Source organism: Equus asinus, chromosome 25, assembly GCF_041296235.1.
Source record: "Equus asinus isolate D_3611 breed Donkey chromosome 25, EquAss-T2T_v2, whole genome shotgun sequence".
NCBI classification, from domain to species: Eukaryota; Metazoa; Chordata; class Mammalia; order Perissodactyla; family Equidae; genus Equus; species Equus asinus.
Genome location: NC_091814.1, coordinates 43109403 through 43134886, shown reverse-complemented (window position 1 = coordinate 43134886; position 25484 = coordinate 43109403). Strand labels below are relative to the sequence as shown.

Here is a 25484-nt window from a genome sequence, read left to right as displayed (position 1 = left end):
TTCAAATATAATAACGTTAGAAGTATTAAAAGTAAATGGGGAACTCTCTTATATAAACTGGTTAAAAAAATAATTCTTAAGTCCTTCCCCATGCTTAATTAGATAACACATACATAAACAGAAAAAAGGAGATTGAATTTTAGGCAATCTGGTTTATGCAGGATTGATTATTAGTTGCAAATAAGTTGATACGGAGCTTCAAAAGTATATGGAAATAGGCCAGCCCTGGTGGCCTAGTGGTTAAGATTGAGTGTTCTCACCGCCACGGCCCAGATTTGTTTCCCAGTCTGAGAACTACACCACCTGTCTGTCGGTTGTCATACTGTGGTGGGTCCATGTTGCTGTGATGCTGAAATCTGTGCCACCAGTATTTCAGATACCAGCAGGGTCACCCATGGTAGACAGGTTTCAGCAGAGCTTCCTGACTCAGACAGACTAGGAAGAAGGACCTGGCCACCCACTTCCGAAAAAATTGATATTGAATAGCAGTGGAGCTTTGATATAGCACTGGAAGGTGAGAGGATGGTGCAAAAACAAAGAAAAAGTAATGGAAATAAATCATATCACGGTGAAAAAAGGAGAGATTGCTATACTATTCATTTTGTCTGATAGCTCAGTGAATGAATATAAATCTTCAATGTACTTTTTTTCCATTGTTATAGATTCTAAAATCAGTTGGGCCTTAAAGAAATTTTGCTATACCAAATAACTTTTAAACTATATGAAACATAATGGCTGAACGTAAATATAACTTTAGGGGCCAGCCCAGTGATGCAGCGGTTAAGTTCACACGTTCCGCTTCGGCAGCCTGAGGTTCACCAGTTTGGATCCCAGGTGCAGACATCGCACTGCTTGGCAAGCCATGCTGTGGTAGGCGTCCCACATATAAAGTAGAGGAAGATGGGCACGGATGTTAGCTCAGGGCCAGTCTTCCTCAGCAAAAAGAGGAGGATTGGCAGCAGATGTTAGCTCAGGGCTAATCTTCCTTAAAAAAAAGTAAATAAATAAATATAACTTTAGCAAGGCTACTGTATAATATGACTTACATTGAAGAGTTGTTTGAACTTCTCGTTTTAGGAAGAGTTTAGCTGTCAGCCTTTTTTTCTTCATTCTTTCATTTATTCAAAAAATTATTGAGGGGGACTTGTGGTTCCACATGTAGGGAGCTTGGAAATTGCCACTCCAACCAAAAATCAAGTAAACACTGACAGCTGAAAAATCAGCAACTCTTCTTGGATCCATAAGAAAGAGGAGGACACAGGGCAAAATGCTGCCCCAAAGATTGGGGCAAATATAGAATACAGAATACACAGATGAATACAGGAAGTCGTGGCTTGCCAGAGCAGAGACTCAAAAGTGGAAACCTCTGCAGGAACCAGTGCTGGGGTAGGAAAACCTGAACTGTGATTGACAAATTGCTGAAGCACTCAGTGTGAACAAATCTGAGAGTAAAAAATTCCCAGGGGGAACCAGTCATAGACGAGGACTATGTTGTGAGATGACCCTCCAGGAGCTTGACTGAGTTCCCACAGTAAGTATTGGAGAAAAGTCCCCTCGGGGCTTCCAGCAGGGGAAGGGGAAAAGGAATCATTTTGATGTATGCCAGCACACTCTTTCCTTTTTCACAAGGCCTGCCCTCAGGGAAAGCTATTAACCAGAGTCTGACCTGGAGTATTATCAGGTCCCAAATGACCTGAGGGAAGGGAAATACTCAACTCCAAGACATTCTAGACATCCTCTCCCACCTACAGGGGAAGGAGAAACTCTTGTGAGGTTCACAGACCACAGGCTTAGGCTCACCAAAATACTGAGACCTAACCATAGGACGGTAGAACGCCTTCCCTCCCCCACATCTCACCACCATGTTACTAAAGGCCCATTTATAGCAGTTCCTTTTACCCTCTGCATCGTGTCTGGCTATCAAGACAAAATTGCAAGACATACCAAAAGGCAAAAAACACAATTTGAAGAGAGGGAGCAAACTTCAGAATGAGATGTGGCAGGGATCTTGGAATTATCAGACTGAGAATTTAAACAACTATGGTTAATATGCTAAGGGCTCTAATGGATAAAGTAGACAGCATGCACAAGCAGATGGGCAATGTAAGCAGAGAGATGGAAATCCTAAGAAAGAAAGAAAGAGAAATGCTAGAGATAAAAAACCACTATAACAGATGAGGAATGCCTTTGATGGGCTTATTGGTAGACTGGACATGCTAAGGAAAGAATTTTCAAGCTAGAGGGTCTATCAACAGAATCCTCAAAGAAGTGATAATTTGATGTAATGGAGGTGTTACCTAATGCTCTGGTGGTAATCATATTGCAATATATAAATGTTTCAAATCAACATGTTGTACACCTTAAACTTATACAATGTTATATGTCAATTATATCAAAATTTAAGTAAAAATAGAATCTTCAAAAACCAAAAAGCAAAGAGAACAAAGACTGGAAAAAACGACATCCAAGGACTGGGTGACAACTACAAATGGTGTAACATACACATAGTGAGAATACTAGAAGGAGAGGAAAGAAAGGAACAGAAGAAATACTTGAAACAATAATGACTGAAATTTTTCCAAAATTAATTCGAATAACCAACAGAGTAAATGCCAAAAAATACACCTAGGCATATCATTTTCAGACTACAGAAAATCAAAAATAAGACATCCTGAGAGAACCACAGGAAGAAAACACGTAATCTATGAAGGAACAAAGATAAGAATTACATCTAACTTCTCCTCAGAAACCATGCAAACAAGTACAGAGTGGAGCAAAAGATTTTCACTGTTTAGAGGAAAAAACACTAGCCTGGAAATCTGTACATTGTCAAATTATCCTTTAAAGCAGAAGCCTCTAGCCAGGCTAACTAAGAAAAAAAAAGGAGGAAAAAAAAGAAAAACTAAGGAAAAAAAGCCAGGATACAGATTACTAATATCAGAAATGAAAGAGGGGACATCACTATGGGGCCAGTGGACAATAAAAGGATAATAAAGGAGGGGACCAGCCTGGTGGCACAGCGGTTAAGATCACACATACCACTTCGGCGGCCCAGGGTTTGATGGTTTGGATCCTAGGTGCAGACCTATGCACCACTTGTTAAGCCATGTTGCGGCAGGCATCCCACATATAAAGTAGAGAAAGATGGGCACAGATGTTAGCTCAGGGCCAGTCTTCCTCAGCCAGAGGGAAAAAAAAAGGATTGGCAGCAGATGTTAGCTCAGGGCTAGTCTTCCTAAAAAAAAAAAAGAAGATAATAAAGGAATACTGTGAACAACTCTATGCCCACAGATTTGATAACCTAGATGAAATTTGATAACCAATTCCTTGAAAGACGTAATCTGCAAAAACTCGCACAAGAAGAAATAGACGATATGAATAGGTGTATGTATATTAAATAAACTGAATCAGTAATTAATAACCTTCCAAAACAGAAAGCACCAGGCCCAAATGAGTTCGCTGATGAGTTCTATCAAATATTTAGGAATGAAATTATACCAATTCTGTATAATCTCTTTCAGAGGATAGAAGCAGAGGGACTATTTCCTAACTCATTCTGTGAGGCCAGCATTACCCTAATACAAAACCATCCAAATGCTTTACAAGAAAAGAAAACTGCGGACTGATATCTCTCATGAACATAGAGGCAAAAATCTTTAATAAAACATTTTAGTAAATCAAATCCAAAAAAGTACAAAAAGAATTATACACTACGACCAAGATTTATCCCAGATATGCAAGGCTGGTTCAGCATTCAAAAATCAGTTAATGTAGGGGCCGGCCCGGTTGTGTAGCAGTTAAGTTCACACACTCCACTTGGGTGGCCCAGGGTTTGCTGGTTAGGATTCTGGGCACAGACCTACACACTACTTATCAAGCCATGCTGTGGCAGGCGTCTCACATATATAAAGCAGAGGAAGATGGGTAGGGATGTTAGCTCAGGGCCAATCTTCCTCAGCAAAAAGGTGATTGGTGACAGATGTTAGCTCAGGGCTAATATTCCTAAAAAAAAAAAAAAAGAAAAGAAAGAAAGAAAAATCAATTAATGTAACCCATCACATCAAGAGGCTAAAAAAGAAAAATCACATGATGATACCAGTAGGTTCAGAAAAAGCATTTGACAGACTCTAATACCCCTTTGTGATAAAAACTCTCAGTAAACTAGGAATAGAGGGAGACTTTCTCAACTTGATAAAGACTATCAGCAAAAAAACTTATAGCTATCATCATAATGGTGAGAAACTAGAAACTTTTGTGCTAATGTCAGATACAAGGCAAGGATGTCCCTGCTCATCACTCCTTTTCAACGTTGTTCTGGAGGTTCTTGCTAGTGCAATAAGACAAGAAAAGGAAATAAAAAATATACAGATTGGGAAGGAAGAAATAAAACTGTCTTTGTTCACAGATGACGTGATTGTCTATGTAGAAAATCCGAAAGAATGGACAAAAAAATTCCTGAAACTAATAAGCAACTATAGCAAGTTTGCAGGATACAAGGTTAATATAGCAAAGTCAATCACTTTCCTATATACCAGCAATGAATAAGAGAAATTTGAAATTAAAAACACAATGCAGTTTACATTAGCATCCCCAAAATGAAATAAAGTGTAAATCTAAGAAAATATATCCAAGATCTGTATGAGAAAAACTACAAAACTCTGAATGAAATCAAGTAACTAAATAAATGGAGAGAGATTCAATGTTCACGGATAGGAAGACTCAGTGTCGTCAAGATGTCGTTTCTTCCCAACTTACTCTGTTGATTGCAATCCCAGTCAAAATCCCAGCAAGTTATTTTGTGGATATCGACAAACTGATCCTAAAGTTTATATGGAAAGTCGAAAGCCCCAGAATAGCCAACTCAGTATGGAAGGAGAAGAATAAAGTAGGATGACTGACAGTACTCAACCTCAAGACTTTCTGTAAAGCTACGGTAATTGAGACAGTGTGGTACTGGCAAAAGAAGAGACAGACAGATCAGTGGAACAGAATAGAGAACCGTAAGTAGATCCACATACAGTCGACTGATCTTTGACAAAGGAGCACAGGCAATACAATGGAGCAAAGGGAGTCTTGAATAAATGGTGCTGGAACAACTGGACATCCGCATGCGAAAAAAAAATGAATCTAGACTACAGATGTTACATCCTTCACAAAAATTAACTCAAAATAGATCACAGACCTAAACGTAAACACAAAACTATAACATTTCTAGAAGATAACATAGGAGGAGACCTAGATGACCCAGGGTGTGGTGATGCCTCTTCAGATGTAAACCAAAGGCACGATCCGTGAAAGAAATCATCGATAAGCTGAACTTCAGTAATATGAAAAACTTCCGCTCTGCAAAAGACAATGTCAAGAGAACGAGAAGACAAACCATAGACTGGGAGCAAATATTTGCAAATGACACATCTGATAAAGAAGTATTATCCAAAATATTCAAAGGACTCTTAAAACTCAATAATAAAACGACAATTTAAAAAAACAACCAAAGACCTTAACAGGCACTTCAACAAAGAAGATATACAGATGGCAATTAAGCATATGAAAAGATGCTCCACGTCATAGGTCATCAGGGAAGTGCAATTTAAAACGAGATACCACTGCACACCTATTAGAATGGCCAAAATCCAGAACACTCACTGCACCAAGTGCTGGTAGTGACGTGGAGCAACAGGAACTCTCGTTCCTTGCTAGTGGGAGTGCAAAATGGTACAACTACTTTGAAGATGGTCTGACGGTTTCTTACAAAACTAAACACATTCTTACCATAGGATCCAGCAATCGTACTCCTTGATATTACCCGAAGGAGTTGAAAAGTTATGTCCACACAAAACCTGCACACACATTTGTAGCAGCTTTATTCAAAATTGCCAAAACTTGGAAGCAACCAAGATGTCTTTCAGTAGGTGAATGGAAATAAACTGGTATATCCAGACAATGGAATTTAGTTCAGCACTAAAAAGGAATGGGCTATCAAGCCACAAAAAGACATGGAGGAATCTTAAATGCATATTAGTAAGTGAAAGAAACCCATATAGAAAGGATACACACTGTATGATTCCAACTATATGACTTTCTGGAAAAGGCAAAACCATTGAAACAGTAAAAAGACCAGTGGTTTCCAAGGGTTTCAGAAGTGGGAAGGATGAATGGGTGGAGCACAGAGGATTTGGGGGGCATTGAAAATACTCTGTGTGATACCATAATGATGGATGCCTGTCATTATACATTTGTCCAAACCTATAGAATATACAGCACCAAGAGTGAACTGTACTGTAAATTATGGTCCTTGGGTAATTATGATGTGTCAGCATAGGGTCATCAATTGTAACAAATGTACCACTCTGGTGGGGGATGTTGATAATGGGGGAGGCTATGCATGTGTAGGGCCAGGAGGTATATGGGGAATTTCTGTACCTTCCTCTTAGTTTTCTGTGAACTTATAACTGCTTTTAGAAAATCTTAATAAAAAAAATTGAGTGTTTACAATTGTGCTGTTAGGAACATGACTGATGCAGTGGTAGAAGGGTAGTAGACTGGAAATCAGAAGTCCTTTTTTCTCACTTGTTAGTCCTGACACCCTTAGACAAGTCACTTAATATCTATCAGACTTACCTATGAAAGCATTGCCTTATGACGTTATGGGAATCAGATAACATACAAGAAGATTTTTTTTGAAAACTAGCAGCATGCAAATATTAAGGACTTAACTGTTACTAAGGTGGTAACTAAGACATGACCATTGACTCTTACGAAAACACCTTCTGTTTGCGTGCTATGTGAATAGTGGTGTAAATGAATAAAGTAAACTGCTGTACAAAGTTTGATAATAGTTATGCACTTAGAAAATAAAACCTCGAAAAGGAAATGATACCTTTGTATGAATGGAAGTACTAATGAAAAAATTTTTAAGAGAACAGCACTAAGACAAGTTGGACTTTCCATTTTTCTGCTTGAAAAAAAGAGAAAATGAAAGGACAGTCTCCCTAAGGATCCTAGATTAAAACAGCACATAGTATACCAGATTCTAGCTTTTTAAGAATAACATAGTATTATCTGCAGTTTTCTCAGTGTTAGTGTGTGTTTGTAGCAAAAGAAAATTGGTAAATATGTTTCACAGAGAAATTTGCATTTGCCAGTATTGAGTAGGAGTAGTTTGACTAGTATTATACCAGTAAAAATATACTGATTTGAAGAAGATATTTCCAAATTCACCATATAATGTATGGGCAGTTGCCTTCCACTGTTTTTTCTTTTGCAAAGCAAATAGAGGTTAAGATAGTAGAGGAAAAAGCTGAAAAGAAACAAATTTTCAGCTTTGCGGACAGAGTCTGATTCATGCTACTTCTCATATGATCAGTAATATTTTAGCCCAGTTGTGCACTGCCTGCATCTGGGCTTATCTCCCTTTATTTAAATAAATTTCAGAATAGCCCATGTAAAAATACTGCATTTGAGGTTTGTTTGATACTTTTTGCTCATTTATCTTTGTCCAAATTCTCTGGTTCTGAGAAATAGTGGTATATGTGGGCCTGCTGGGATAGGGGAGTATCTTTACCTTTCTTACTTCCTTTTTGGATGTGCCAGTGCATTAAAGAGCTGGTTGTCAGTTCTACCAGTATGGTAGGCGTTTCAAGGGAGTGTAGAGAATCTGGCAAATAGGAGAACGAGAATATAGGAAATCTATAGGGACTGGAATATTTGTCAATGTAGAATTTAATGTTTCCTGCAAACACAGGTTACTTTTTAGCGCACAGATACACCTGCGGCTGAGGGTGTATAAACTCTTTCTGATTCTAGTTTGTATCAGACTTATTTCTAAAATAGCCTAGAAATAGTAGATTCCTTTTTTTATGATTTAACAGAAAAAAAATTTAGTTGGTGTGTCTTAATGTTCCCTTTCCTAAATTAGACACTGTTATTTATTCCTAAGCTTTAGCTTTTGATGTTATATACAACATGTGTGCTTTTCTCTTCTAGATGCCACCAGTGTCCAACAGAAGTTCATTTTCTCTGAAGAAGGTATTTTCTGTTAAAATATCACACAATATATTCTAAATCTTTTTTTGTTGAGGTGAGAAGCAATTTTGATAGGTACTTAAGAGTGAGAGGAGAAATAGTATCTTTTTCTTCAGAAAAAAACATTCATGCTTATTTGAACTGTTATGTGGACAGGTAAAATAGGACAGAATGAATGATGATAGCCTTTATGTGCCTTTTTAGCATCTTTTGTCTGCTTAAGTTAATCATTTTAAGCAAAGCTAATATTTTCAGTTTCTGGCATGTGCTGGCTTTTGATTATGGTATTAAAATAACTGCTTTTCCAAATTCTCATAACCAGTCTGTGTTTGAATAGTACAGTAAAATTTAGTCCATTTTTAAGCCCATCAGAATGTGGAATTAGTCACCTTCATACTGAAATGTTTGTGTATGGGTGTCACAATTGCACAGGTATACAAATACACATGCGTAGACTAATCTTGTCTGAATTTATGCACTGTGTGTAGTGCCCCACCCCCGGTAAAATTTTTCCACTATTTAATGCTCATTTGTTTACTTTTTGACTCTACATTAAAGCCTTAGCATATAATCCTAGAGAGATTGCTTTGAATATTTGCTTGGGATATAATTATGTGCCTCAGAGAACATAAAATAAATGAGTTCACAGCTTATTTAGAACTTTGTGATTCAGAATAGTAAGCATAATAAGTATTGATTCTATATCTGATCATTAAAAAGGCTTCATTTTAGTATTGAATTACTTGTTTTTGTTTCTTAATCCAGATCTTTAAAGCATTAGAATAAAGACTATACTATTGTATTCTATACTTCTTTTTAGGAGAAACTGAAGATGATGATCAAGACAGCTCTGACACTGTTAAGATCAGATACGGGGATTCTGTTAATTTTGGAGGTAATATTGCTTTATGTACATATGATTCTTAAGAGCTGTCTTTTTAGTTAAAATATGAAGATATTCTGTGAATTTGTTTTTTTAAAAATACTGTAAAATATTTTATTAAAACTACTTTTTAAAAAGTATGCTTTTAAATATTTATTAAAATTCCTGATTCCATGTGTACATCTGATTAGGAATGTAATGTCATGTAATGTCTAAACAAATCACTTTTAGCCTGCTTTGATGTTTATGAAATATAAGAAATTTTTGTGCTCTAAAGAATAGTTATTTGTACCTTTTAAAAAAGTTTTAGCAAGAGCCTGATCACATTGGCATTGGTTCTTACTACACCATCAGGAGTGTTAGTTAGCTTTTAGGAAGTTTTAATATACTTAGATAACTACTTTTATCTCTTGATTGTTCAAATTCACACCAAGTTAGTAATTACAGTTTCTGATGTTTATGTGAATTTATCTTTAAGTTTATTCAATGAAAGAATTGACTGAAGAAAAAAAACTACCAATTTGAGGCTTAAGATGCTAAATGGATTTGTACACCTTATAAATTATGAGTAATTTTATATTTTACTCTTGTGGAAGAGTAATTCTCCATTTTTCCCTCACCACTTTTTGAGAATTTCTGTAATTCCTATGTTTTACTTTATCATTCCACTTTAAAAATAAGCTCATAAGCTGGTTTATGGGCATTTGGTATTCTATATATTCCCCACTCTTCCTCATTTTTCCTCATTCTTTCTTGATAGAGAAATCCCAAAGGAGATATGCAGCCTTCTAGCATAGTGGTTAAGAACATGGGCTCTGGAGCCAGAATCCCTGGGTTACTCCACTGCTAGGTTTGTGCCCTCAGGCAATTGCTTAACTTCTGTGTTCCTCAGTTTCCTCATCTGGGTTGTTGTGAGGTTAAATTATAATTCATATGTGCAAAGCACTTAGAAGGTACCTACCACATAGTAAATACTCAAATTAAGTGCTGCTATTAGTTTTCATGTATGTATACATAAAGCTCTAAAAGTAGAGACTACCTGAAACCATAAGGCTTCTAGAAGAAAATGTAGGCAATACACTCTTTGACATCAGTATTAAAAGAATCTTTTCGGACACCATGTCTTCTCAGACAAGGGAAACAATAGAAAGAATAAACAAATGGGACTTAATCAGACTAAAGAGCTTCTTCAAGGCAAAGGAAAACAGGATTGAAACAAAAAAAAACCCACTAACTGGGAAAAAATATTTGCAAGTAATACATCTGACAAAGGCTTAATATCCATAATATATAAAGAACTCACACAACTCAACAACAAAAAAATCAAACAACCCAATCAAAAAATGGGCAGGAGACATGAACAGACATTTCTCCAAAGAAGATATACGGATGGCCAATAGGCACATGAAAAGATGTTCATCATCGCTGTGCATCAGGGAAATGCAAATCAAAACTACACTAAGATATCACCTTACACCCATTAGAATGACAAAAATAACTAAAACAAATAGTAACAAATGTTGGAGAGGTTGTGGAGAAAAAGGAACCCTCATACACTGCTGGTGGGAATGCAAACTGGTACAGCCACTGTAGAAAACTGTATGGAGATTCCTCAAAAAATTAAAAATAGAACTACCATATAATCTAGCTATCCCACTACTGGGTATCTATCCAGAGAACCTGAAATCAGCAATTCCAAAAGTCCCATGCACCTCTATGTTCATTGCAGCATTATTTACAATAGCCAAGACGTGGAAGCAACCTAAGTGCCCATCAACAGGTGAATGGGTAAAGAAGATGTGGTATATATATACAATCGAATACTACTCAGCCACAAAAAAGAACAAAATTGTCCCATTTGCAACAACATGGATAGACCTTGAGGAAATTATGTTAAGTGAAATAAGCCAGATAGAGAAGGACAATCTCTGTATGACTCCACTCATATGAGGAATTTAAACCTGTGGACAAAGAGAACAGATTAGTGGCTACCAGGGGAAAGGTAGGGTAGGGGGTGGGCACAAAGGGTGAAGGGATGCACCTACAACATGACTGACAGACAATAACGTACAACTGAAATTTCACAAGATTGTAACCTATGATTAACTCAATAAAAAATAATAAAAATAAAAAATAAAAGTAGAGACTAATTAAGCCATTCGTACAGCCGAAAGTTTGATGCCATTGCTTACGTGCAGAAGAAAACTCTAGCTAAAGAACAAAGAGGTCAGGCCTGTTAAGAAGAATACTGATCTTCCTAAATTATCTTCTGGGCCAGAGATCACTGAAGAGTCACAAGACGATCCAGTGGAATGCAGGAAGAAAGTATTAGAATTTCATGTATATTTATTTTTTATTTCATCATTTAAAAGTGTCTGTTTTTGTCTGTTTTATGATATGCATAACACATTAGTTAATATATTTCAGTAATGTATGGGTATAATATTAGAAAGAAATAATATTTTGGAGATTGATGCTCAAAATTTTTTTAGTAATAGGTGTACACTAACAAAAATATTTAGCCACCACAGCTGAATGTGTCAAATGCTTCTGTTTCCAAAACAGCCATCTGGTCACTTTTAAACTGATTTAGTTATGAACTCCACTTTTATATGGAAAAAAGTTTTTAAGAAGAGTAGACTAAGATACATAACATATTGACCACTTGCAAGAAAAATTTAAGGCAAAATGGGTATTAATGATTTCAGGAAGATCCATTATTATAAACTTGCAAAATTTTCCGCAACTCAGAGTTTTCATTATCTCCCTTACCTCATGCCATGTTCTATATCTTGCATATTTTTTCTTTAAAAAGTGGTTAGAGGGGCCGGCCCCATGGCCAAGTGGTTAAGTTCGCGTGCTCCATGTCAGTGGCCCAGGGTTTCACTGATTCGGATCTTGGGCATGGATGTGGCACTGCTCATCAGGCCATGCTGAGGTGCTGTCCCACATGTCACAACCAGAAGCACTCACAACTGGAATATACAACTATGTACTGAGGGGCTTGGGGAGAAGAAGAAGGGGGAAAAAAAAAAGACTGGCAACAGTTGTTAGCTCAGGTGCCAATCTTTAATTAAAAAAAAGTGGATAATTAATTTTTTAGATACAACATAACTCTTTAGAAGCTATTTTTTAAAATAAATTATACACCCAAGTGTTCAATTCCCTGGGATTTATCTGAATATTTTTACTCTTGTGGTTATTCGTTGTTCTCTTGTAAAATGTGTGTTTAAGAAGTTAAATATGCTTTATACTGCGCTGTATTCCTTTTTTACTTTTTAGGTCAAACCAGCAGATCATCAAGTCAGCATTCAGAATCGCCTTGGCAGTTAGCACAAAGTGAGTGAAGCCGTGTTTACCGTGTTACATCTTAGACTGTGTGCATGGTCAAATGCTGCTGTTGTTTTTGAAGATCCTCTTTTGCAGTTAAATGTAAATGTTGAAAAAGAGGTATGATGAATGTGAAAAATCTCATCCTGCATCTTGAATTTGCTTCTTGAATTCGTCATCTCTGTAGCAAACCTTGAATTAGAATTTAAAAAGCAAAAATGTACTGCTTTCTGTGATTTGTTGAATATCCTTGCTTCTAGTATAAATTTGTTGATTGTTTTTAGTTTAACTGATGCAGTAGTTTGAGCCTACTTATATGGACATATTCCAATAAGGATATAAAATTTTATATGCAGTATCATTTCAACACTATTGCAAAAGTTTGGAAGGATGAATAAATAAGTGATAAACCAGGTATAGTAAAAAATTAATGGTAAGCTAGGTGCTGGGTATATAAAAGTCTTACAGCTTTACTTACAACTTTGAAAATTTTCATATTAAAGTGTTGAGAAAATATAACACACCAAAAGGATTGGAAAGTAATTACTAAAATGCTAACAATGGTCTGTTCAGGATGGTAGAATCATTGATGACATTTTTCTTTTACTTTTTTTCTGTATTTTGCAGGTTATCTACAAAGGATGTGTATTTCTTAGGTTAAGCAGAAATGATACTGTTTTTTCTTTTTCCTTTTTCAAATCAAGTCCCAGAATTTGTATTAATTATTAATTAACCAAAAATATCCTCATATGTAGAATCTTCAATGACCTTTTGTTTCCTTCAAGATCATCATTTTTAAAATAGGAGACTATTTTTTAAAAAAAAGTCTTTGGAAATCAGTTTTATAGTCACTATGTTCATAGAATTCCACCATATATATATGTAATCTCAAAATGTAAATATATATATATGTAATCTCTAAAGCTCCAACATAAATCATTAGTGGAATATTAATCATCTTATATGTTTGCCTTTTGTTATTCTAAATCTTTGACCTTTGGAAGCTCTTAAATGTATCTCCCTGTATAAATTATGCTACACTCATGCAGTGAAATACTTTTCGTTATGAAAGTTCTTTGTATATTAATGAATAGATGATCAGGATATATTTCCTTGAACCTAAGATACCATTGATTTTATGTATCACAGCGAAAGAAAGACCGTCTAGTTAAACCATGACATACCATTGATTATAAGATGCAGCCCCAGAAGTGTTTTTCAAAAAGTATTTCTTAGAATTGATGAAAGACAACTTAAAGCATGTGTCTACTTTTTTAAAAAGTATTTTTTTAGTGTAGACTGAGAACAAATCTAAGAGTGTGCATCTGTCTGTCTTAGTCACCATGGGGTCCCTACATGTAATGTTTTGTACACAGTAGGTACATAATAGATGTTTATGAATTTTAAGTTATACATTTGTAGAATGGTGCCTTTCTTTTACAGCTAGCATATATTGCATTTGTATTTAGAAAAAAATAAAGTTGAAAATAAATTTACTTTGATACTTGTATCAAGGGGTAGAAGTAACGTTTCTTCAGGGCATGTCTGGAAATTTACCTTGTTATAATTGTTTGTAATATCATTTCCTAATTGTCTCATTGTATCATTTTGCAGTTGTCCTTAAATGCCATTCTAAAACTTGAAGTAGCATCTTTCACTCCATAACTACTTCGCAATGTCCACAGATTTGCTTATATAGTATATACTGTTACATGTGGACTGCCTGGGTTTGTATCTCAGCACTGCTAGTTTTAGATATATAATCTTGGGCGAATTATCAATTTCACTTTCCTTGTTTTTAAAATGAGAATAATAGTATCCACCGCATAAAGTGTGAGAATTAAGTAAAATTATCCTTGATAGCCTGTAAACATTCAGTACATTTAGCCATTATTTTGATGTTATTGATCCTAAAGCTGACTGCTTCTTATCTAATTCCTGAACATTTTGAAATTTGGAAAAGGGGGGAAACATATATATATATAATATGTTTGGGACTGATGAATGAGAAGTTTGATTTTTTTTTTTAACTATTGGTTTATAGTGTCCATAGTAAACAAGTAAAATGTCGATGAAACATCTTCATTGTTTTTGTTTCCAGGTATTCTATGAGCTTATCTCTGTTTTCTGTTCCAGATCGAGACTTCACAGCTCTTGATAAGCAACCTTCAGTGCTAAGTAAGTGGTTGATTATCCGTTCTTTTATCAGTCAACCAATTCTAACCCTGTCTTATTCTGCAACAAAAAGTTTGAATAGGATTTTAGGTCATTTTACCCTCTTTGCCTTTTAATGCACCACACATTGGTACTGTATGTGATAGTTACTCTGTGATGTGGACATGTGTTCAGGACTGTTTTACCAGAAGTAGTTTATTGGCAAGAGTAAATGGTTAACTTTTTCTTTGTAAACGACGTTGAAATCAAGTTCAAGTTTTATTGAACCCAGTCATTCTCATAGACCAGAGCAAAGGACTTGTGCATGGATTTGTCTGTTAGGTGATTGTGTGTTTATTTGCTGCCTTTTTTGCTGTGGGAAGCGGTTCATCCTCACTGATGTTATCTTTTGACATTATCTTCTACTTCTGAACCTATTGCTTTTGTTGTTTTCCTCCCCAACTTTGTTTTGTCTTTCTGATAAATTTACCTTACAGCACTGGAGCATGGTATACATTGTCAAATTATGTGAAATAGTATCTTGGTGTATGTGTTTGCTTCAGGCTCGGCATATCAAAAAACCCCTCAGCAATGGGTTGAACAAACCACAAGAAAAAGGACGGGGGTGCAAAGTAAGTTAATAAATCTCTACTGTTATTGAAATAATTTTATTTGCTGTTTTTCTGGCTTATTTAACATGTAAAAATATTTAGTTCTTCAGATAAGCATTTAGGTTGTTTGTGATTTCATTAATAAAGGACAGCTATGATTACTAGTTTAGTTATTTCCACCTGCTTGGACTGGCAGGAGGTGGACTGGGTGTAAAGTGTAGATAGTGGTGCAAGAAGACCCATGGATGGTGAGTCTGGACTTGACAAGTTGTCAGCTCTATCTAGCAGCAGTACAATTTGTACATGATAATGAATTTCTACTCTTTTGACAGTATGTGTTTTATTTTTAGCAGACTTTGTTTACTTGTATATAAATAACTATTTAGAGCAGCTCTGTGTATCTATTATTTTAAGCAATAAAGGGTGAAATCCACAAACTGTATTTTTGTGTTTAGGTTTAGGATGAATTCAATGTAAAAGAATTTAGGAAATACCATAGATAGATGTGATGTAGTAATCACACTCTGAACTCAGTCTATCATACTTTCTGTAGCAATGCGTCCACATTAACCCTTGACAGTGTAAAACGAATCCATGCCTTAAGTGCCCCTTAACTTTTACTCATCGCAACCATAGTGGGTCTCGAGGTCATCAGGCATCCCCTTACTTTTATTTAGATAATATAATAAAAATCCCCATTATATCTCTCTTGCTTATGAAATGACTAATTGGACAAGATAACCTCGATGACTTTGTTTTTCCATCATTAAAGCAGTAATGGTCACAGTTCATTTTTGTGTGTGCGTGTGTGTGTGTCTGTGAGGAAGATTGTGTGCTTTGGAACCTGTCTCTAAAAGTGGTGTAGAAAAAAGAGGGGAGTTTGGAGTTAGGGCTCTTGGGTCCCAGTTCCAGCTCTTTTACTTACTAATTGAGTGATCTTGGTAAAGTCACTTAACCTTTGTGAACCTCAATTTTCTTACCTTTAAAGTAGAGATAATAGTGCCTATAACTCATTTATTCTAATGAGCTTATTATATATGTAAACATAGTTTTTTAAGTCTAAATACGACATAATTATTAATGCTTATTATTAACAAGATAGTGTGTAATAACCAATAATAATAACTATGCAAGATTTGTGCCCTCTGCTCTTGACTTTTAGAGCGATTAATTGTTACCATAGTCTTCAGACTTGAAAACTTGAGCTTTAGCTTTTAAAAAGATCTTTATTTTAGGGAATTTTGTTACTATCTCTAATAATGTTTTTAATAAGAGGGATAGACATTACCTTTTTAACACTGCCCTGCTTCAGCAGTATATACCCTGCTAAGTTTGTGTTCTATGAATATTATAAATATTACATACGTTATATAATAACTGTGATTTAGTCAGTTTTCATCATTAAAATCATAGAAGAGCACATAACAGCTTTTCGTGTATTATCTCATTTGATCTTTGCAATCATGGAGTAAGGTATTCAAGATAAACGTTATCTTGATGGATTTTTTTTTTCTAAACTAAAAGACTGTTTCTCATGCTCTTTCACTTGCCATCCTCATGGGGTTTTTTTTTAAACCATTTTTTTGAGGTATGATTGACATACATTTAATGTATAAATAGCTTATGTATTTAATGGATAGAACTTGATGAGTTTGGAGATAAGTATACACCTGTGAAGCCATCACCATAATCTATACTATAAACATATCTATCACCCCCAAAAGTTTCCTCCCACCCTCTGTTTATTATTTTTTTTTTGCATGTGTGATAAGAATGCTTAACATGAGATCTACTCTCTTAACAAATTTTTAAATATACAATACAGTGTTGTTAGCTATGGGTAACTGTGCTCTGCGGTAGATTTCTAGGACTTCTTCACCTTGTATAACTGAAACTTTGTAGCCTTTGACTAATACCTCCTTGTTTCCCCCTCCCTCAGCCCCTGGCAACCACCATTCTGCTCCCTACTTCTATGAATTTGACTATTTTAGATTCCTCACATAAATGGTATCCTGAAGTATTTGTCCATCTGTGTCTGGCTTATTTCACTTCGCCTAATGTCCTCCGTGTTGTTGCACATGGCAGGATTTCCATCTTTTTTAAGGCCGAGTAATATTCCATTGTATGTATATATACCACATTTTCTTTATCAATTTATCCATCAGTGGTTGCTTTCATGTCTTGGCTATTGTGAATATTATTGTAGTGAACATGGGCATTCAGATATCTCTTCAGGATGCTAATTTCAATTTGCTCAGATATGTATCCAAAAGTGGGATTGCTAGTTCATATGGTTAGTTCCATTTTTGATTTTTTGAGAAACCTCCGTAGTGGCTTTTCCAACTTATAGTCCCACCAACGGTCTACAGGGGTTCCCTTTTCTCCACATCCTCTCCACATACCTAACTCTTTTGTTTTTTTGGTAATAGCCATTCTAACAGGTATGAGGTGATATCTCATTGTGATTTCGATCACATATTTCATTGTGCTTTTTTAGTTTGTCATAATCCCATCGTCTATTTTTGCTTTTGTTGCCTGTGCTTTTGCTGTCATATCCAAGAAATCATTGCCAAGACCAACATCAAGAAGCTTTTTCCCTATGTTACTTCTGGGAGTTTTATGGTTTCTATACTTAGGTTTAAGTCTTTAATCCACTTTGAGTTGATTTTTGTGTATGGTGTAAGATTAGGGGCCAATTTTATTCTTTTGCGTATGGATATTCAGTTTTCCCAGCGCCATTTATTGAAGAGACTGTCCTTTCTCCATTGTGTGATCTTGGCACCCTTGTTGAAGATCAGATGACCGCATCTGCGTGTCCGTTTCTGGACTCTATTCTCTTTTCTTGGTCTATGTGTCTGTTTTTATGTCAGTACCATACTGTTTTGATTACTCTAGCTTTGTAATGTATTTGAAATCAGGAAGTGTGATGCCTCTAGGTTTGTTCCTCTTATTCAAAATTTCTTTGGCTATTTGAGGTCTTTTGTGGTTCCATATGAATTTTAGGATTGTTTTCTATCTCTATAAAAAATGCTATTGGAATTGTGATAGGGATTGCACTGAATCTGTAGATTGCTTTGGGGAGTATGGACATTTTAAGAATATTATTTCTCCAATCTATGAACGTGGAATGTCTTTCCATTTATTTGTGTCTACTTTAGTTTCTTTCGTCAGTTTTTTTCTAGTTTTCAAGTACAAGTCTTTCACCTCCTTGGTTAAGTTTATTCCTAAGTATTTATTCTTTTTCATGCAATTTTGAATGGAATTGTTTTCTTAATTTTGTTTGTGTTAATTTTTTTTTCTTGAGGAAGATTGTCCCTGAGCTAACATCTATTGCCAGTCTTCCTTTTTTTTCTTGAGGAAGATTGTCCCTGAGCTAACATCTATGCCAGTGTTCCTCTATTTTGTGCGTGGGACGCCATACAGCATGGCTTGATGAGCCACCACTGTGTAGGTCCACACCCAGGATTCAAACCTGGCAACCCTGGGCCGCCAAAGGGGAGTGTGCAAACTTAATCACTACGCCACTGGGCCAGCCCTTGTTTGTGTTAATTTTGTTTTCTTAATTTTATGTTCTATGAGATGTATAAATACTGCGTATGTTACATAACAACTATTATTTAGCTATTTTTCATCATTAATACCATCATAGTATAGAATTTTCCTATAGTATTATCTCATTTGATCTTTGCAATCATGGAGTGAAGTATTCAGGATAAACATTATCTGATGAATTTTTTTTTTATAGTAATACAGTTGTAACTTTGGAGACCAGCTTTGAAGCTCCTAAATGATGTCGTTTCCTAGGCTAAACTAGTAATTGTAAAACAGTATGTCTTTAGACTTAAGCTTGATGCCATTTTGTTTCATTTGAGGTTCTTTGTCATATGACCAAAACTAAGACTGTATCTTAGCAGTGCTAATTTTATTCCTCCAGTTTAGTCCAGTGTTTCTCAAGTGAAAGCTTTGGTAAACACCAGGAAAATCCACCAGGAAGATCATTTATATATACAAAAGTTGCAAAACTCCAGGCGAGTTATAGATGGCAGTATTGGTAAATGTAGGTCCTACAGATGGGTAACTCAGCCTCTTCACCTTCTGAACCCTGTCCTTCCATTTCCTCTCTCTTAGATGTTAAGATCTGCAGCCAGGCGCACAAGGATGGAGGGAAAAAGGAAAGAGTGGGGATAGTTTTTAATTTGTTTTCTAAAGTAATGATGGAAGTAGAGATTTGATGGAGTTGTGAGAAAGGTATTTTTGAAATCTGTTGTTTAACCCAAATCTAAAACAGAATTACTTGTCTATTAACAGAAATGGTGAAGTTTTTTTAATGTAATTTATATTACTGATATTTGAAATAGTTAGAAGTACCAGAAGAAATATTTGAATCAATTTGAGGTAGAAAATCGTGAGGATTAAGATTGAGTTTTATGTGAAAACTCCTTATCCGGATAGCTCAGGAATCCATAATCCATATTTTGTCCTTTTTCCCGTCTTTACAGCATCATCACCAGGCAAGAGTTTTCCACATGGCAATTTTTCAGATGGTATAATATGTTTCCTTTTATTATAGTTGTGCTTATTTTCTTTGTCTTCTTATTTGTCCCAAAAGTTTCACCACTCCCATTAAATAATTTGGGTCAAATACTTAAAGGCTTTCTCTCACAAAACTCATGTATTAAGAGCATGCTTTGTACTTCACCTCTACATGCTGCAAATAATTATGAAAGAAATTGGCCTTGTGTCTCGAGGAGCTGTCAATTTAATGGGCGCTCAGATCTTCTGCTCTTTCTTCTGTTTCTGGCTGATTTCTGCCTATTTTCTCTTGGTGGAATTTGTATTTTCTTTCTCTATTGGAAATACTTAAATTGTGAAACATAAATTGATCGTCTTTATCACTCCTATCATTAGATGACAGCGTTCAGACATCAGAACTTTGGAACCAGTCTCCGTCAACCTCCAGCCAACGTAAGTTTGTCTCTTCAGTTCTTATTGAGTCTCTAAAATCGGTGATCCATAATTGTTTTTCAGTTTTTTGACAGCGAAATAACTTAATGCTATTTGAAGAACTGTATTTTAAGCACTTCAGAGGAAAAAGTAGATATCTTACGAGCAGAAAAATTCTTTAAGGACAAACTCTATGAAACAGCAGCTGGTTTTTCTCCTTCACTTCACTGTCCATAAGATCAAAAGTAAAAGTTAATAAGTAAAGTGACTGATACTATCAACTGAGTGAACCTGGCTGAGTCAAAAGAAAGACAACACATAGCATGACATAATGGGATTACCACGGATTTTAGAGTCTACAGACCTGTATTTGAATTAGATTGGACCACTTACCTTCTGTACAGCCTTGGGGCAAATTTCTTTAATGCTCTAATCCTGTTTATTATCCTGCATGAGTACTAAGAAAATAACAGTGATTCTCAAACTTTTTGGTCTCAGTACCACTTTCCACCAGCAAAATTAGTAAGTACCCGAAAATAAAATATAGGTTATACCTGTCCATATTTACCTTAAAATTAAAGTTGAAGATTTTAAAAAATATTTATTAATTTATTTTTAAATAATTTAGAAGAGTGACAAATTGTTTTATATTTTTTCTAATCTCTTTAATGTCTGACTTAATAAAATGGAGCTGGATTCTCGTATCTGCTTCTGCATTCAGTCTGTTAAAATAGATTGTTTTGATTGAAGTATCTACAGAAAATCCAGCTTTATACAGACATGTAGAATTTTAATTGTCTTCAGATAATTGTGGGTGTCTCTTTTGATACTCTCTAAAACTCAAACTCAACAAGTGGTAGTTTCTAAATGTTATTTGAAATGTGAAATCTGAAATCATGTTAATGAACTTTTTGTATTATATTACATAAAAATCCATTGGTCTTGTACCTTGAATGGAATGTCACATATGCTGGTCATTTGGGAAATATTGGTTCACTAAGTCACATAGATCTTCCATATGTTGACACATTTTGTAATACAGTGTAAATCACATTTGTTAATAGCACCTCAATCTGAAGACAAAAATGTCTTTAGTACTGGAGCTGTCAGGCTCATGGTGGCAGACACAAGATTTATACAATTCTAATTTTCACTTGAAATCTTGAATTTTATAATTGGTAACAGATATTGTCCGTTTTCTTCCTAGAAGCAGTAGGCTCACTTTATTCATTTTCAAAAAAATGTCTGCCAAATACGGAAGTCTGACTAATCATAGTTTGTCACTGGTTCTTTCAAGCAAAAATATCATGAAAAAAGCACTAGTTCAGTTTACAGCTCAGTTGCGCAAAGTTCTTTTCCTTGAGGCGACTGTTGTACGGTGCCATGCCACGGCAGTGCTTTGTGTATGCTTCCCAGTTCTTCACACAGACTCTTAAGATTTCTACACAGAGGTTGAGTTTTAATAAGGTAAATAATTTTAACTGCTTCATGAAAGACATTCTTAGGTGACACTGATAACCTTGAATGTGTGGCCGTGAAGGATACAAAGACTACACTAGTCCAGTTTGTGCCACTGCCCTGTGATTCATGCTAAAGCAGCCATCGTTTTCCCACCGTGGCTTTTTGCACCATCAATGCAAATGTCAACATGGTACAAAAAGTCAACTGTTGTCTTAGTGCTATGAGAATACATTTAACCTCAAGGACCCCCGTGAAAGAATCTCGAGGTACCCCACCAACCACACTTTGAGAACTGTTGCTCTAAAAGGTCCGTAGTACAATTATTATCCTAAAGCAGTCAATCAATAAATAGAAGGTGTAATAGTACCATTGTTGCTATCATATTGAATGATTAAATGAAGTATATAAGAAAGTGCTTTATAAACTGAAAAGCACTAGATGAAAGTAAATTATTGCCAGTAATAATTAGAGATGAGTTGCAAACTAAATTTTACCGGAATTAACTTGCATGCCACAAAAAATAAGCATCCATTGGGGCTGGCCCCGTGGCCGAGTGGTTAAGTTCGCGCGCTCCGCTGCAGGCGGCCCAGTGTTTCGTTGGTTCGAATCCTGGGTGTGGACATGGCACTGCTCATCAGACCACGCTGAGGCAGCGTCCCACATGCCACAACTGGAAGAACCCACAACAAAGAATATACAACTATGTACCGGGGGGCTTTGGGGAGAAAAAGGAAAAAATAAAAAAATCTTCAAAAAAAAAAAATAGGCATCCATGTAATTACAGGGACGGCTAGCTATCCTAATACATTGAAGACGCTCACTTACAGTGCATCCTTTTCTTTATTCCTTTATGTGCTTTAAAAAATTCCACCTTGGATAATTAACCATGTGAACTCTGAGATTCTAAATTAAAAAATATTTTGTAAAGTATCTTTTAATATTGGTTACCTCCCAAATATTAGCAGTAGTAGCAATAGTTTTGCTTTATAAATTATATCATTTTTGACCTGCTTATGCCATTTCATATATTTAAATCCTGCTTTTTCCTCTTAAGACTTTTATCATTTTGACATTGAAGAGACTTATGCATACTTATACGTATAACTTAAAACCTATCAGTGAGATTTTCTTGAAAACCTGTGAGAAATTATTTCTTTAAGAAAGTAAATTATCAACTCCTTTCTTTAAATTTCTTCCTCATTTATCTAATGTTTATAAAGATTAGTATTGGTTTTAAAAGTCACCTGAATCTAATAAAATAATATTTATATCTGTCATTTTGTTTTCCTGTGCAGAAGTGACTGGACAGCCCAAAAATGCACCTTTTGTCAAGACGAAGTGGTGGTTGCTACTCGCTCTGATAGCTGCTCTTGCCCTTGGGAGCTTTTGGCTCTCTCCTACTCCTGAGGTGGAAACCACTGCTGTTCAAGAGTTCCAGAACCGGATGAAACAACTTATGAAGAAGTACCAAGGTCAAGATGAGAAGCTGTGGAAAAGGAGCCTAACATTCCTGGAGAAACATCTTAATAGCTCCCAACCTCGGCCTCAGCCTGCTATCTTGCTGCTCACTGCTGCTCAAGATGCTGAACAAGCACTCAAGTGCCTGAGTGAACAAATTGCTGATGCCTATTCTTCCGTCCACAGTGTCCGTGCCATCAGGATTGATGGGGCAGGCAAAGCTACTCAAGACAGCGATGCTGTCAAACTAGAGGTGGATCAGGAACTGAGCAATGGATTCAGAAATGGCCAGAATGCAGCTGTGGTGCACCGCTTCGAGTCGCTGCCTGCAGGCTCCACTTTGATCTTCTATAAGTATTGTGACCATGAAAATGCAGCTTTCAAAGACGTAGCCTTAGTCCTGACTGTCTTGTTGGAGGAGAAGACACTTGAAACCAGTCTAGGCCTAAAGGAAATTGAAGAGAAAGTGAGGGATTTCCTCAAAGTCAAGTTCACCAACTCTGACACACCCAACTCCTACAAACACATGGACCCAGACAAATTGAGTGGGCTCTGGAGCCGAATTTCTCACTTAGTCCTGCCTATACAACCTGAAAATGCCCTGAAAGGGGGCATCTGCTTGTAAGGGGTGATGGAAGAGAAAATCATGTCTCAAGTTCTGAGAACTTTTCAGACTTTCCAACCAGAGACAGGATTCAGAGCTCTTTTTGAAAGAACTGGTTTCTTTTTGAAGGAAGTTAAGTTCTTATGGAAACCTGGAACATCCATATATATAACCTAATGATCTGTTATTTGAGAGAATCGTTTATTTCCATGAGCTCTCTGTTAATGGTATTTGAGGACTGTAAATGATCTGCAGTCCCACAGAGGATCCCTTCAGATTCTGGGGCGAATCATCGCTGTGATATGACCAGTGGGAGAGAGTAGGCTCCTTCCTATGAATCTTCCCAATTTTTTATCTTAGGTCTTTGAGTTTGTTGAGTTGTTAGACAGCTCTCTAAATGCAACCATGGGTTTTCCCATTTTGTTCTCTTTTACATCATTTAGGTGTGATTTCCTTAGTCAGCTTCCGCTTATAGGAACAAAAGTAATGAAAGGTCATCTGAGTGTGTGTTTGAATTTTTTTTCCTTTGTTTTTGGAGGGCGGGGAGGAGGAAGCAAAAGAAAAGAGAGAAATTGTGAAATGGGGTAGGAAAGGAGGAAAAAAACAGTCTTCAAGGTGAAATGTTAAGCCACTGAGACTTAGATTAGTCAAACATGGTCATGTGAACTCCTTTCTCAGAGAATTCTCTTGGGATTTGTTTTTCACATGGTTTTTTTTCCCCTCTAAGAAATTTTTGGTCCTCCCAAGGATTTCGAAGCATGTACATCATGAAATTTTGTATATTTGTTCATTTGACTCTTCTGCATGGGTAAATTCAGAGCAGTTTATTTTGGACATATCCTGAAGCTGTTGTTTTGAATCAAGAAATACAGTTTCAGGAATTGGTAAACCATTTGTTAACCAGCTTTTCTGGGCTGTTGAAGAAGGATTTAATTTTCTGTGTGTCTACTTGTTACAGTCTAAGTCCTTGAATGATGCTCTTATAACAAAAGTAAGGATTTACTATGCACGTGATAGATTTTATTGAGTGCCTCAAGCCAAAAAGAAAGTAAACTTTACCATATATGAAGAATGTTAAAAGGTACTACTGTACATTACTGGACTATTATAGTATTTTGGTTGTAACTTTGCATCTATAACTGAGCTTATCTACCAACTGCTTTGGTTTTCTTAGTATCTTAAAATTCTAGATCCACCGTGTTTTTTTATTGTCTACGAACCTTTAAATGAAAATTTTGTTTTTAGAGTACCAGAGCCAGTTATTGGCTTCATCATTTACCTTGTGAGGATCCCGCGACTGGTAGTAGAGTGTGGTCTAGTTTCTTCCCACTAGGACTACCAGTGTTCATAAATTCACATCCCTTATTATAATTTCTTCCTGACTGTCAAAAGTCAAATCATCTGATTTATAGAGGATTCTAAAACAAGGTTTTTTAAAAGGCTCATTTTATACATATATATTATATGGAGAAGCAAATGTTTTTATTAAATGTTTCACTGACCAAAATAATTTTAAAGTAATTAATGTTACTTATATCTTTCAGGAAAAATAATTGTAGCAGCTAATCTGTAAATGACTTTAAAAGCTATTTTAGTAATTTAAATAAATTTACTTTCTTGGTTTGTACCATCTGTGTGTGTTGTAAACTTAATAATTCATACGCTTTTTTTTGAATCCTAGAATTTTCCTTACACTAGAACAATTTTCGTGACTTCTGCTAGGAGAAACAAAGGCCAAAGATTGGGAGCCGTTCACAAATACACTGGTTAGAATCACCATGACTTTCTGTTTTATCCAGGGATTTTGAATTATCACTCAAGTGGAATTAATGTAGGTATTCCCAACCTAGCAGAAGAATCTACAGCAGTGTTTCTCAAATTTTTCATTCTCACCTCCCTAAAGAGCTATTTTAGATAATTTTTTTTCTAATCGCCTACCCCTGTAAAATTTCAATACCAGCCATATACTGTATGTCTGTTCATGAACTTTATATATTTTTGTACTTTATACATA

At 35.8% G+C, this 25484-nt stretch overlaps 1 protein-coding gene across 4 annotated transcripts in view; it reads left to right on the top strand.

The window, feature by feature from the left end:
- TOR1AIP1 (torsin 1A interacting protein 1) overlaps positions 1-25097 on the top strand; it is a 39357-nt gene extending 14260 nt beyond the window's left edge. For 2 of the 4 annotated variants that reach the window (XM_014845279.3, XM_014845278.3), the window contains exons 5-12: positions 7987-8028; positions 8846-8920; positions 12191-12247; positions 14375-14416; positions 14956-15024; positions 19503-19547; positions 19912-19968; positions 22704-25097. In XM_014845279.3, coding sequence (XP_014700765.1) covers positions 7987-8028; positions 8846-8920; positions 12191-12247; positions 14375-14416; positions 14956-15024; positions 19503-19547; positions 19912-19968; positions 22704-23491 — 1175 coding nt within the window. In that variant the 3' untranslated portion in view covers positions 23492-25097. The remainder of the gene's footprint in view (positions 1-7986; positions 8029-8845; positions 8921-12190; positions 12248-14374; positions 14417-14955; positions 15025-19502; positions 19548-19911; positions 19969-22703) is intronic. The other 2 variants (XM_070497681.1, XM_070497680.1) reach the window with 1 other exon arrangement.
- The last annotated feature ends 387 nt before the right edge of the window (positions 25098-25484 follow it).